The sequence below is a fragment of the Dunckerocampus dactyliophorus genome, chromosome 20, assembly GCF_027744805.1.
Source record: "Dunckerocampus dactyliophorus isolate RoL2022-P2 chromosome 20, RoL_Ddac_1.1, whole genome shotgun sequence".
NCBI classification, from domain to species: Eukaryota; Metazoa; Chordata; class Actinopteri; order Syngnathiformes; family Syngnathidae; genus Dunckerocampus; species Dunckerocampus dactyliophorus.
The window spans coordinates 4,438,478-4,451,194 of NC_072838.1; the positions used below are offsets into that span (position 1 = coordinate 4,438,478).

A 12,717-nucleotide genomic window follows, 5' to 3' on the forward strand; every position below is an offset into this window, starting at 1 on the left:
CAGTTGTCATTGTTCACTAGCAACGGAAACTAACAAGCTAAATGCTAAATGCACAATGCAGTCGTGATGCGCGGCTCAGTACTGAAATATCAATACTTCCGATACCAGATCTTTACTCTCAATTATGTTGCGTTCAAGGACCGCTGAACAAAGTGCGACATCTCAATGAAAAACATGATTAGTGAAGCATAAACATATAAACACCTCAAAATTGTTGGCTTTTTTTTAACTTATCACGTATGTATGAATTATTACCAATTTAGAATGAGATGTGTTCTGCAAGAAAAAAACGGCCATTTTGTGGGACATTTTCCAAAAGTTTGTGAATTTGCTGAGACGTGAATGCTGAATTGCAAATCTACAATATTGAACTTTGCGAACTTTGACTAATGTGATATTAATTTGCGAGTGGCAGCCAGACTTGGCGTTTGAGAGAATATCTTATCTGCAAATCACCACAGCAGATTAGATGCAATAACTACTTTGTAGGATGGCTTGCACATGCTGTGTATGCAACCACACACGCCAGATAATGAGTCACAGATGTGTGTTGAGCAAATGTAGGAAGCACCCCCCCCCCCCTTTTTTTTTTTTTTAAACCGAGCTCAAAGGAGGGGGGAGCGGGATGTATGACGGGGTATTAACAGGAAGTTCCAATTTGTAGGTCAGAGTATAATAACAACCTTTGAGTGAGTGAAATTGAAAATGAAGCCATTGAGAGCTGAGTCGTGTGCAGCTGAACACTCGCTCGGGGGTCCGCAGTTCCTGCCGAGGAGGGGGAAAAGGGGGAGGGGGGGACAGGAAAGCACTTATCTGGCGCTGAGAGAGGACCTCGATGTCCCATAACTCTCATATAGTGTTTTCTCTTGTGTGCTGTTTGTATCACGTGCATCAAAGGGACACAAAGCATTTTAAAAAGCAAGTTTGCAGTGGTGGTCCGCTCAACATGTTTGTGTACACGGACAGGTGGCGCTGGTGCGTTGGACGGAGAGCGTCGGCCTGACCCTGGTGAACAGAGACCTGACCTCCCTGCAGCTGAAGACTCCTTCCGGACAGATCCTGTCCTTCCACATCCTGCAGATCTTCCCCTTCACATCTGAGAGCAAACGCATGGGCATCATCGTCAGGGTGAGCGGAGACGCACAGACTTCACAAACATCCTTTGTCCAGGTCTGTATGATGGGCACGCGTGCACGGCTTTCACTGTTTGCGTTGTGATCCAGGAGGAGTTGACGGGGGACATTACTTTCTACATGAAGGGCGCCGACGTCGCCATGGCGAGCATCGTCCAGTACAATGATTGGCTGGAAGAGGAGGTAAAGATTGGTAGAAATTAGGGTCGTGAATGGTACACCGATACAAGGCTATCTGGTTTGACAAGCGAGAGATGACGTTGCATTGGTAAGTAGCCTACCGGACCAATAACAGTCAGCCATAAATCCTTAGATGAATGGATTTTAGAGACATGCACCGGGTATCGCAAGACTAGCAACCAACTGGTTGAAAGTCTGTCTCTAAAACAACGCGAGAGCCTGGACTGACAGCGAAACGATTGTCACGCATGCTGTACCTTAGCATGACTGAAGATGAGAATGGATCTAAATACTAGCATTAGCAGCTCGCTAGCTTGTCACCGACAAAGATTTTCAACACATCAGCACATTACAGCGATATAATTTATCTTATTTATTATGTAAGACAGGAACAACATCACATTAAAAGCAGTAAGCCACCATCCACCAGCACAAGCCTGGAGTTTGTTTTTCAGAGAGATGCGCCGAACAAATATACACATTAGCACTCAATAAGGTCATCAAATCTTACCTTCATGCATTCCCACATACTATCAGCATTTGGGACCAAATATGAGGGGAAAGCAAAAAGGGGGAAAATACAGTATAGTAGTCTATATGTGCGGTGTGGGACAAAGTTAGTCGCCGCTCACAACAAAGAACTTAAACATCCAAAAAATGTGGGATTTCTAACTGTATATTATTTTTTAAATAAAATAATGGCCCATATTTACAAAGTTGCAATCCATTACATAAAATTCAATGATAAATTTACAGATTTTATTTTATTTTTTTAATTTTTTTTCTTATCATTGCACCTGAACATTTCTCACGGCCGGGTGGTTGGGGACTCCTGCCTTACAGCATGCTTGGGGATATGGTATGCTCTTTTACACATTTGAAAATACTGTAAGAATGCCACTTTTATAGAATTGGATTACCTCCGCCAAGCACAGCTCAAGTGCAGCGCGGAGGTTATGTTTTTGCCTGCATTTATCTGTTGTTTGTGTTCAAAATAACTTGGATTTGGATTACATTTTCAGGAATTGTCAGAAATGGGATATGAGAAAAGTGGTTACATTTTGGGGGTGATCCGGATCACCGTCTGGATCCAGGAATCTATTAAAGGATTCCTTAACACTGTGGCATTTGGGCCACAAAAAATGGTAAAAAAAAAAAAAAAAAAAGTTTCCAACAGGTTCTACAAAATATCAAAGACTGATCCAAAAAATATAGTATTATTATTTTGGTGTGAATCACAATACGGGGTGAATTATGGTGCTTGGCGGAGGTCTACGCTCTCTGAGCGCTTCTAATGTCTACATTGGCTACATTGTTTTATAATGTAAGATTCATGTCAACATCACCAAATGTAACCGTTGAATCATATAGAATCGTATTGTTTGTACACTAGATCAAATCATTCTGTTCTTAAAATATATTGTTTTTTAATCATATCCTAACCCGTGCATCTAGATGCATATTGAATTGTCTACCAGAGAGATTTACATCCCTAATAAAATACAGTACAGTACAGAAACAAAGAAGTTCCATTCATAAAAAGCAACGCAACCGCACTCTGATGTCTTGCTGCACATGATGCCCACGCGTGGAAGTATCAGCATAAACAACACATACATTTTTCAGGAGTTATTATTCCCCTATCCCCCCCAACCCCCGTCAATAACTTCTGCTAATCAGGACATTCATCAGGAGATCAACGGGCTGCGTCGACTCGGGTTGGCTGGTCGAAGGGTGTCGTACGCGCATGTTCATAATTATATTGGCATTATTGAGTCGGGCACCACCGGAGGCGGCTTTTGATTTAATTAGTGACCCAGATAAGTAATTACAGTATGTCATATTCTCAAACAACAGTGGTAATGATGTCCCACTGTTGCACTCGTCAATAACCAATCAGCCTCATATCAAAAAATAAACCGCCGTCCATCCGGAGGCCTTTTTTTTATTTTTATTTTGCATTGACTCATCTTGTTGTTGGTCACAATGGCAGGAGTGCATATATACAGTATATACACTGCTCAAAAAATTAAAGGAACACTTCGAAAACACATCAGATCTAAACTGGGGGAAAAATGATCTTGAATATCTTTCCTGATAATAAGTAGGTGATGTATTAGTAACAAAATGATGCTACATAATTTGATAGAAATGAAAATGATCACCCTATAGAGGGGGGGAAATCAAAGACACCCCAAAAATGAAAGTGAAAAAATGATGCAGCACACTGGTCCATTTTGCTAAAATGTCATTGTAGCAACTCAAAATGATTCTCAGTAGTTTGTGTGGCCCCCACGTGCTTGTACGCATGCCTGACAACGTGGGGGCATGCTCCTAATGAGACTACGGATGGTGTTTGGGGGATCTCCTCCCAGATCTGGACCAGGGCATCACTGCGGTACCTGAACGCATGGAGGAGATTCCAGGAGACAGGTAGTTACTCCAGGTGAGCTGGACAGGGCCGTAGAAGGTCCTTCAACCCTCAGCAGGATCAGTATCTGCTCCTTTGTGCAAGGAGGAACAGGATGAGCACTGCCAGAGCCCTACAAAATGACCTCCAGCAGGCCACTGGTGTGAATGTTTCTGACCAAACAATCAGAAACAGGCTCCATGAGGGTGGCCTGAGGGCCCGACGTCCTGTAGTGGGCCCTGTGGTCACTGCCCAGCACCGTAGAGCTCGATTGGCATTTGCCATAGACCACCAGAATTGGCAACTACACCACTGGTGCCCTGCCCCCCCCCCCCCCCCCCCCCCCCATAGGGTGATCATTTTCATTTCTATCAAATGATGTGGCATCATTTTGTTACTAATACATCACCCACTTATTATCAGGAAAGATATTCAAGATCATTTTCCCCCAGTTTAGATCTGATGTGTTTTCGAAGTGTTCCTTTAATTTTTTTAAGCAGTGTATATATATATATATATATATATACTCTCTTTTGATTGAATGAACTTTGTGGTTTCTTCCAGTGTGGCAACATGGCCAGAGAAGGTCTGAGAACGTTGGTGGTGGCCAAGAAGTCGCTGTCTGAGGAGCAATATCAGGACTTTGAGGTACCCGCCCGCTCTGGCACGCACCTACCACTCATGAGTACAAGATCATTAAGTCGGCACTTATACCTAAATGAACACCTAAGTCTGTACACTTTACACAGAAGACATGAAGAACATAACAAGATGAAATACAAGCTTTTCTTTTATGCCTGCGGTTGCCTGTTGGTACCTAGGAGCAGATCTTTTCACATGTTCAAAAATACAGTCTTTATCCTTCATGACGGTCGAACCTGACGTTTGACCAGGCATGCAGCCAATGTCGCTCACCTTTTCTCCACTTTTTGAGCATTTTATGATGTCTAATATCACTTTCACTTTTCTTTTCTTTGATGCGCTACCATCAGAAGAGCCTGTCTTAGGCTTGGGAGACATAATGGATGTTAAAGTTGAAAAGATAATGAGGAAAAGCCCTCAAAAGTGATGTATTTTTGACACACGCATACATCTTTTCTTGTACAGTATTATAAATTTATGGGAGTGCATTTTAACCATGGATTGTCATGACATGAGGACCACCTGTACTTTTATTTATTTGTTTTTTTAACGCGGGTGTCCAAAGTGCACCTCGGCCCGCAGCTCTTTTTTTATTTCCCCATGGCACATTCTGAAAATAAAGGTAATTATTATAAAATAAAAAATTAGGTTTTACAAATTAGGTTTTAGTTATTATATTAAAATAATAATTACTATTATATAAGCGGTAGAGAAGCGGTATAGAAAATGGATGGATGGATTTTTCAGGTATAACATGAAGCTAAGATGTCTTGTTCAGATAACTTAGCACATAATTGACCTACATTGGATTGGTTAGAGCATCTTTAATGTACAAAATGTATCAAAGTGTGTTTAGACTGTCTCTGCATGGAAAAACACGAGTGGACCTCCTTCCTGCGTGCAGAACCGCTACAACCAGGCGAAGCTGAGCATCCACGACCGAGCCCTGAAGGTGGCGGCCGTGGTAGAGAGCCTGGAGAGAGAGATGGAGCTCCTCTGTCTCACGGGTGTGGAGGACCAGCTTCAGGCAGATGTCAGGCCCACGCTGGAGCTGCTCAGGAACGCTGGCATCAAGGTCAGGGTGATGATGTCACGCCAGTTCACCGTGCACAACAATACAATACATTGTTGTTTATGTGTGTTCAGATCTGGATGTTGACCGGGGATAAGCTGGAAACGGCAACGTGCATCGCCAAAAGCTCACACTTGGTCTCCCGCAACCAAGACATCCATGTTTTCCGACCAGTACATGCTTTCACTCACCCTTTGCAATTACAGTATAACAAGATTCATCAGCGTTAACTAGGAGTCTTTTTGCTTCTCAATGCAGGTGTCGAACAGAGGAGAGGCCCATCTGGAGCTCAACGCCTTCAGGAGGAAGCATGACTGTGCCCTGGTCATCTCTGGAGACTCCCTGGAGGTACTTGCAGGCAGTGCCATGCACCATAATGTACGGTACAAGCGCATCTAAAGCGAGATGTTCCTGCCGCAGGTGTGCTTGCGCTACTACGAGCACGAGTTTGTGGAGCTGGCCTGCCAGTGCCCGGCCGTGGTGTGCTGTCGATGCTCACCGACCCAGAAGGCCCAGATTGTCACGCTCCTCCAGCAGCACACTGCCAACAGGACCTGTGCAATAGGTGGGCAGGGCCTCCCTCGGGAAATCCCAGCATTCCTTTTTAAGATGTAACATCATCTTTCATTACATAAACACTCCCTTCTCTTCTCACCGGGAGATATGGATGGAGTACTTCCGTACTAATTTGAAATTTAAAGACGCATTGCATTTACTTCCTGTTCTACGGGAGTTGATATCGATATGCAGCCTTGTATATCGGCTAAAACTGATATTGATCAGACATTGACACGAATCATACATGCTTTTAGGACTTATTTTGTAGTGTGGAATGTTAGAAAAGGCATGATCAACACAACTCAAAATTACCCATATGCTTCTTTATGTGGGGTATAGTTTTATCTGCAATATCGTGGCAGCTCGTGAGGCATAATACGGCGAGGTTCGAGGTTTAAACCTGACATTACTCACCACGCTCTTTTCTGTTATAGCTAATGACTTTTTGCCGTCCCGTGGGAGTTTTCTGTGTGATGCCGCTTCATATGCGCGATGAGCTTGGTCGTATTAAACTTTCCCGTCTTTTTACTGCCACGTGGTTGATATCACTCCTGCTGCTTGCTGCGTTGTTAGCAAACACTGTGGTTGCTGTGGGCTTTATCTGGTCGCTGCTGGTTAGATGTGCTGGGGCGGAGTCTGGAATCGACTGCTTGTATAGGAGTGCCAACATCGGAGATTTGAGATGCAGGCTGATATGACGCAATGTTTTGTTTTGTATTGTACGTTTCTGTACAGTACTTCTTACAGTGGCTATTGTCTCATCGGTGTAACATTACTGACACCTAGTAACCAGTGTTGAGTACTACATATCATCACAACATCTTTGAATGGGTCTTCTGAATGTTTTAGATTTGTATTTTACTTCATTTAGCCATTTTTATGCTTGAAAATCCTTAATTTAAGCAAAAATACATGAAATGTACTTAAATATGGATATTTTATGACTAATAATAAGCGGTATTCAACCAGTAAATGGCATAATTTATTAATTAATATATTTTTGATAGAGAAGCTACAAAATTTGAGGCATGAAGTGGTGGTACTATATATTTTGTTCTTTTGTGCTACAGGTGATGGTGGGAATGACGTCAGCATGATCCAGGCTGCAGATTGTGGTATCGGAATAGAAGGAAAGGTAACTTATGCTTCATTTAACTGTCTCACACTGCCAAGTTGCCCTGGGTCATTGTTTTTCTTCTTCCACCAGGAAGGGAAGCAAGCGTCGTTGGCGGCAGACTTCTCCATCACGCAGTTCAAGCACATTGGGCGTCTTCTCATGGTGCACGGCAGGAACAGCTACAAGCGCTCAGCGGCCTTGGGTCAGTTTGTCATGCACCGAGGCATGATCATCTCAGTCATGCAGGTACCCGCTCTGCTTTGGATGGATCTCAGCTGAATGTGGTGAAGGGTTTATTTTGTTTTGATTTGTATTTATTTTTAATTAAAATGTATTATATTTATTTTTAATAAAAAAAAATAAAAACATTTTAAAAAAATGTAGTGAAGTTTTAATTTGAAATTTCTGCCATCCCTCAGGCCGTCTTCTCTTCGGTATTCTACTTTGCCTCGGTTCCCTTGTACCAGGGATTCCTCATGGTCGGGTAATTATCTTTTCTCCACTGTTAGCACGTGTGCAGCTACAACAGACTTGTGAGTAAACATCAGGGTGACCTCCTAACCCCCCTTTCTGTGCAGTTATGCCACCATCTACACAATGTTCCCCGTCTTCTCCTTGGTGCTGGACCAGGATGTCAAGCCTGAGATGGCACTGCTCTACCCGGAGCTCTACAAAGACCTCACCAAGGTACACTGTTTTTTTAAAACCATCAAGCAATCTTCATTGATCCCCTTCCCGCCCTCAGGGACGTTCACTGTCGTTCAAGACGTTCCTCATTTGGGTTTTGATCAGCGTCTATCAAGGTAAGCACTGCATCCATGAATCTATCTGCAGTTCTCTTAGTGTAACATCACATTTCTGCCCCCACCCGCCGCTCTCACTTAGCCCGTTTCTCAGTGTCTTAAGTTTCCAGCCACCATCCGCTCTTACAATGCGTGTAAAAGGATAGTTCTGGAACCGCTAAGCCATGCCGCCGGTGGGAAAGGTCTGCCATTCTGCTCAGGCATGACTTCCTGACAGCGCCACTGTTCTTTTTTTTTTTTTTTTTTTTTTTTTTTTTTTTTAATTAATTAAAGGCCAGTAGCCGGTGATGGGGAGGAGGCAGGCGGGAGAGAAAAGAGGGTTAAAAAAAGGAAATATTAGGGAGAAGTAGAGGCCAGTTTATTACACAGCTGGAATGTGCTCCATGGGAAGGTGATGATATCATCAGTTTTAGGATATCAGCTACAGTTTGTGTTGTGTAAAAGAATAGCTATTGAAATACAGCAGATAAATTCTTTAAAATATGAAAATAAATTCTTTGTAAATATATTAGTTTGCAAACTGGCAAATCTTCATTACATGATTTTTTTTTAAAATTACATTTAAATTACAATTACAGTCATCCCTCTCCACTTTATGCTTCAAATTTCGGAGCTTCACCCTCATCACGGTATTAATTAATAAATCATACTGTTTCGGGGTTGAATATGGCCCTACTAGTAGTCAAAAAATGTGCATATTTAAACAAATTGTATTTTGTGCCTGAGTGAAGCATTTCCACGAATAAAAACGGCTAAATGAAGTAAAATACAAATGTAAGGCATTCAGAAGACAATGTGATATGTAGTACTCAACACTGGTCACTAGGTGTCAGAAATTTTAGTGATGAGACAATAGCCAATATCGGAAGTACTGCACAGAAACCGTAAGGAAAAGTCTTATGTCTTATTTATGTCTAATATGTCTTATTATCTGTTATTATATCTACTATATTAATGAGATGTAGTATTCTACATTGGTCACCAGGTGTCGGTAATGTTACTGTAATGTTGGGTGAGATACAAAAGCACCAGACTCGAACAACAGGCTTATAATGCAGGTTTGAATGATCCCTCCCTAACTCGGGCTACTGTTGCGGCCAAGCTAAAGAAAACAAACAAAAAGCAACTCAAGGCTGAACCCCTGATGTCACTTTCTGTCTGCCTCCCTAGCACCGTAACACATTTACAGCAACGCACACGGACACAAGTCTTATTTATATCTTATATGTCTTATTTTTTCTTATTATGTCTAGCATCTTGAGGAATAGAAGTGCATGTTATTTCATGTCTTGAAGTTTCAAATAATGGTAAACTTTATATTTAGAAGTATGTAAACAGGTTTTCTATGCTCTACCAAAATATTCCATTTATAAAAAAGGACGGCTCTGGAACCAATTAACCGCCATAAACGAGGGATTACTTTATTGTACATTAGACAAAATACTTTCATATTAAGTCTTTCATATTAAAATTATTATATTTAAAACAATGCTATATCCCAAGATTAGAGACGTTGTTGCTTATACAGTGAAACTTGTGAAGTTTTCCCCTTTAAAAAAAAAAAATTATAATAATTTGAATCCAATTAATCTGTTGCAGACACCCAAAAATATTAAAAAGTACATTTATAGTTTGTAGTTCACTAGTTTGGTACTTGCAATGTTTCACCAAACGAAAAACGGGGGCTAAATTTTGTCATTTTGTCATCAAAAAACAAAGTCTAACTGAATTAAATGATGATGTTGATGATAATTATAGTACATTTTAATGTGAAAGTGCTATTGAATGATAGTTTTCATAATGCTCCATCTTCCTCACACTTGATTTGTTTCCCCTGGGTGCCACCAGGGGGCATCCTCATGTACGGCGCGCTGGTCCTCTTTGAGTCGGAGTTCGTGCACGTGGTGGCCATCTCGTTCACGGCACTCATCCTGACCGAGCTGCTGATGGTGGCGCTGACGGTGCGCACGTGGCACTGGCTCATGGTGCTGGCCGAGTTCTTGAGCCTGGGCTGCTACCTGGCCTCCCTCGCCTTCCTCAACGAGTACTTTGGTGAGATGCATGCGGTATTTACCTGTAAGCTAACAGCTTGTCTGTGTGTGTATATGTGCGTGTGTCTGTGTGTGTCTCTAACGCCACTGCTGTCTTCTTGCTTGTGTGTGGGTCGCAGGCATAGGCAGAGTGTCCTTTGGAGCTTTTCTTGGTAGGTTGTCCCAGTCTGTCACTCATCCCACCATGTCTGCGTCTGGAGGACATTTGCATGGAATTCATTCACTTCATTCTAGTAGAGTCCCTCATGTTTTCATGTTTCTATTTGTACAACTTCCTCTATTATTTGTTGCTTTCCAGTACGTAAACATTTTCTACAGTATATTTACATGCATACAAAATATATACATTTAAGATATGTACACTGATGTTATGTATCCTATTTACAATTTAACAAATGTATGATTTGATGATGAAAAATAATTTGAGAAAATATTCTTATTTCAGTTTTTGTACAAATGAAAACAAATTTGTATACATACTAAATATAAAATAAATTGTTTATAATTATGTGTAAAAATAGAAAAATGTACACATTGAACTTTTGAAATATGATCATTAACATCGGTAAAAAAAAATTTAAAAAAATCTCAAATGGGTGATCATATGTATGGAAATATTACAGGGTGCGCTTTAACCCATGTATGCACTTTAACACATGTATGTGCAGTGCTACTTACTGTATGTCCACTAGGTGGTCTATAAACATGTATTTAAAAATGGTAAAAACTGAGAAATCAAAAAGAAACTCTATTAATCCAAAAATAACAATGCAATATCATAATAAGTTATAGTTAATAATTAAAAAAAAAATTAAATGTATGGAGCAGGGGTCAGGAACCTTTTTGGCTAAGAGAGCCATGAAAGCCACATATTTTAAAATGTATTTCTGTGAGTGCCATATAATATTTTTTAAAAATGAATACAACTAAATGCGTGCAATTTAGTTGTATTGAATTATATTGTATTCAATTCAATTTTAGAAGATAAGTCTCTGAATTTATTCTTTTGAATAACGTTGTTATACTGAAGCTAACCAATAATAAATAAAATACTTCATACCATTAATGCAACTTCTCGTGCAGCACTAGGTTTTGCAGCGTACTCTGTATCTTTCTTTCTTTTCGCCGTCGTCTTGTTTGACTCTGCAGAATTAGCAAGCTGTCTATTTGATTAATGGGGGGAAGTTTACTTCTCGACCTCTCAATGACCTGGCTAGACATTATCCTATAATAATTGAGTTTTGATGTCTGACCCGGAAAATATCGGAAGGACAGCTGGCATTGGCTGTGGCCACCAACATTACACTAGAAAATGGATGGATGGATTATAATGCATAGGAAATATTATTATTATATTTTAATGTGATTTTTAACACTGTGATTCCTGTAATGTTTTACTTTAAAATGTCACCGAAAAAACTTGAAATGAATACATTTTATCGTGTTAAGAAATGTCTGAGAGCCAGATGAAGTCATCAAAAGAGCCACATCTGGCTCCCTACCCCTGGTATGGATGTTTGCAAGGTGCCCTTTAAAGGGATAGTTGGGATTTTTTGAGATGAAGTTATATGATATCCCCATCAGCAGTGTACTACTGTACTTCGACAGTGACTCTCCCCCCCCCCCCCCCCCCCCCCCCCCCCACACACACACACACACACACACACACACACACACACACACACACACACACAAACACACACACACACAATTGGTGCCACGAGTCCAGTTCTGGTTGGAGATGCGTGACAAGGAACGTAGTTCCGCTTAGTTGCTTGGGCCATTTAAGTGAAGAGTTTGGCTTCTCAAAACAACGTGCGTTCAAAAGAGTAATACATTTCATCACAAAAATGCCTCCTCAAAAAAATCGGACCTGACAAAACACTCTGTGTTATATTTGTCTCGCCGTAATGTCACTCTTCTTCCGCGACAGAGCGCCGTGGATGATGTTTACATATGTGTTCCGCAGAGGAAGAAGATGCGAGCGTCTTCATCATGTACACATGAACGCACAGGCGACAGTGTGCAGCGATACGGTGCAAAGCGAGTTTTTTTCTTTGTTTTTTTGAGGAGGCATTTTTGTGATCAACCCACCACGTCCTGCCACCCCGAACACAGTTAAAAACAGCATCGGCTCAAGTATATGCTGCATGTTGACTGTTATTGCGACAGCAATGTTGCTTGTGGAACTTAAAGGAATTAAAATATGAAAAACTACAATAATCAAACAATGACATTATAAATAATTAATACAGTGGTGTGAAAAAATGTTGGCCTCCTTCCTGATTTCTTATTTTTTTGCATGTTTGTCACACTTAAATGTTTCAAATCATCAAACAAATTAGAATATTAGTCGGTGACGACACAACTTAACACAAAATGCAGTTTTTAAATAGAACATTTTTTATTATTAAGGCAGAAAAAAAATTCAAACCTACATTGCCTTATGTGAAAAAGTGATTGCCCCTCTCCCCCAGAAAGAAAGTGATTGAGCTCTATCAGTGTGAAAAAGGTTATAAAGCCATTTCTAAAGCTTTGGGACTCCAGCGAACCACAGAGAGCTATTATCCACAAATGGCGAAAATATGGAACAGCAGTGAACCTTCACAGGAGTGTCCGGCCAACCTAAATGACCCCAAGAGCACAGCGACGACTCATCCACAAAGTCACCAAAGATCCCACAACAACATCCAAAAAACTGCAGACCTCACTTGCCTCAGTTAAGGTCAGTGTTCATGACTCCACCATACT

At 41.0% G+C, this 12,717-nt stretch overlaps 1 protein-coding gene across 10 annotated transcripts in view; it reads left to right on the forward strand.

Annotated features, from left to right (window-relative positions):
- Positions 1-12,717, forward strand: part of atp9b (ATPase phospholipid transporting 9B) — a 61,836-nt gene that overhangs the window by 45,518 nt on the left and 3,601 nt on the right. For 3 of the 10 annotated variants that reach the window (XM_054763261.1, XM_054763257.1, XM_054763267.1), the window contains exons 16-29: positions 967-1,128; positions 1,224-1,316; positions 4,288-4,371; positions 5,270-5,440; positions 5,512-5,610; positions 5,696-5,785; positions 5,858-6,002; positions 7,066-7,130; positions 7,203-7,358; positions 7,532-7,596; positions 7,691-7,799; positions 7,858-7,915; positions 9,764-9,991; positions 10,086-11,578. In XM_054763261.1, coding sequence (XP_054619236.1) covers positions 967-1,128; positions 1,224-1,316; positions 4,288-4,371; positions 5,270-5,440; positions 5,512-5,610; positions 5,696-5,785; positions 5,858-6,002; positions 7,066-7,130; positions 7,203-7,358; positions 7,532-7,596; positions 7,691-7,799; positions 7,858-7,915; positions 9,764-9,991; positions 10,086-10,318 — 1,758 coding nt within the window. In that variant the 3' untranslated portion in view covers positions 10,319-11,578. Of the gene's footprint in view, positions 1-966; positions 1,129-1,223; positions 1,317-4,287; positions 4,372-5,269; positions 5,441-5,511; positions 5,611-5,695; positions 5,786-5,857; positions 6,003-7,065; positions 7,131-7,202; positions 7,359-7,531; positions 7,597-7,690; positions 7,800-7,857; positions 7,916-9,763; positions 9,992-10,085; positions 11,579-12,717 lie in introns of those variants that run through there. The other 7 variants (XM_054763265.1, XM_054763260.1, XM_054763262.1 and 4 more) reach the window with 4 other exon arrangements.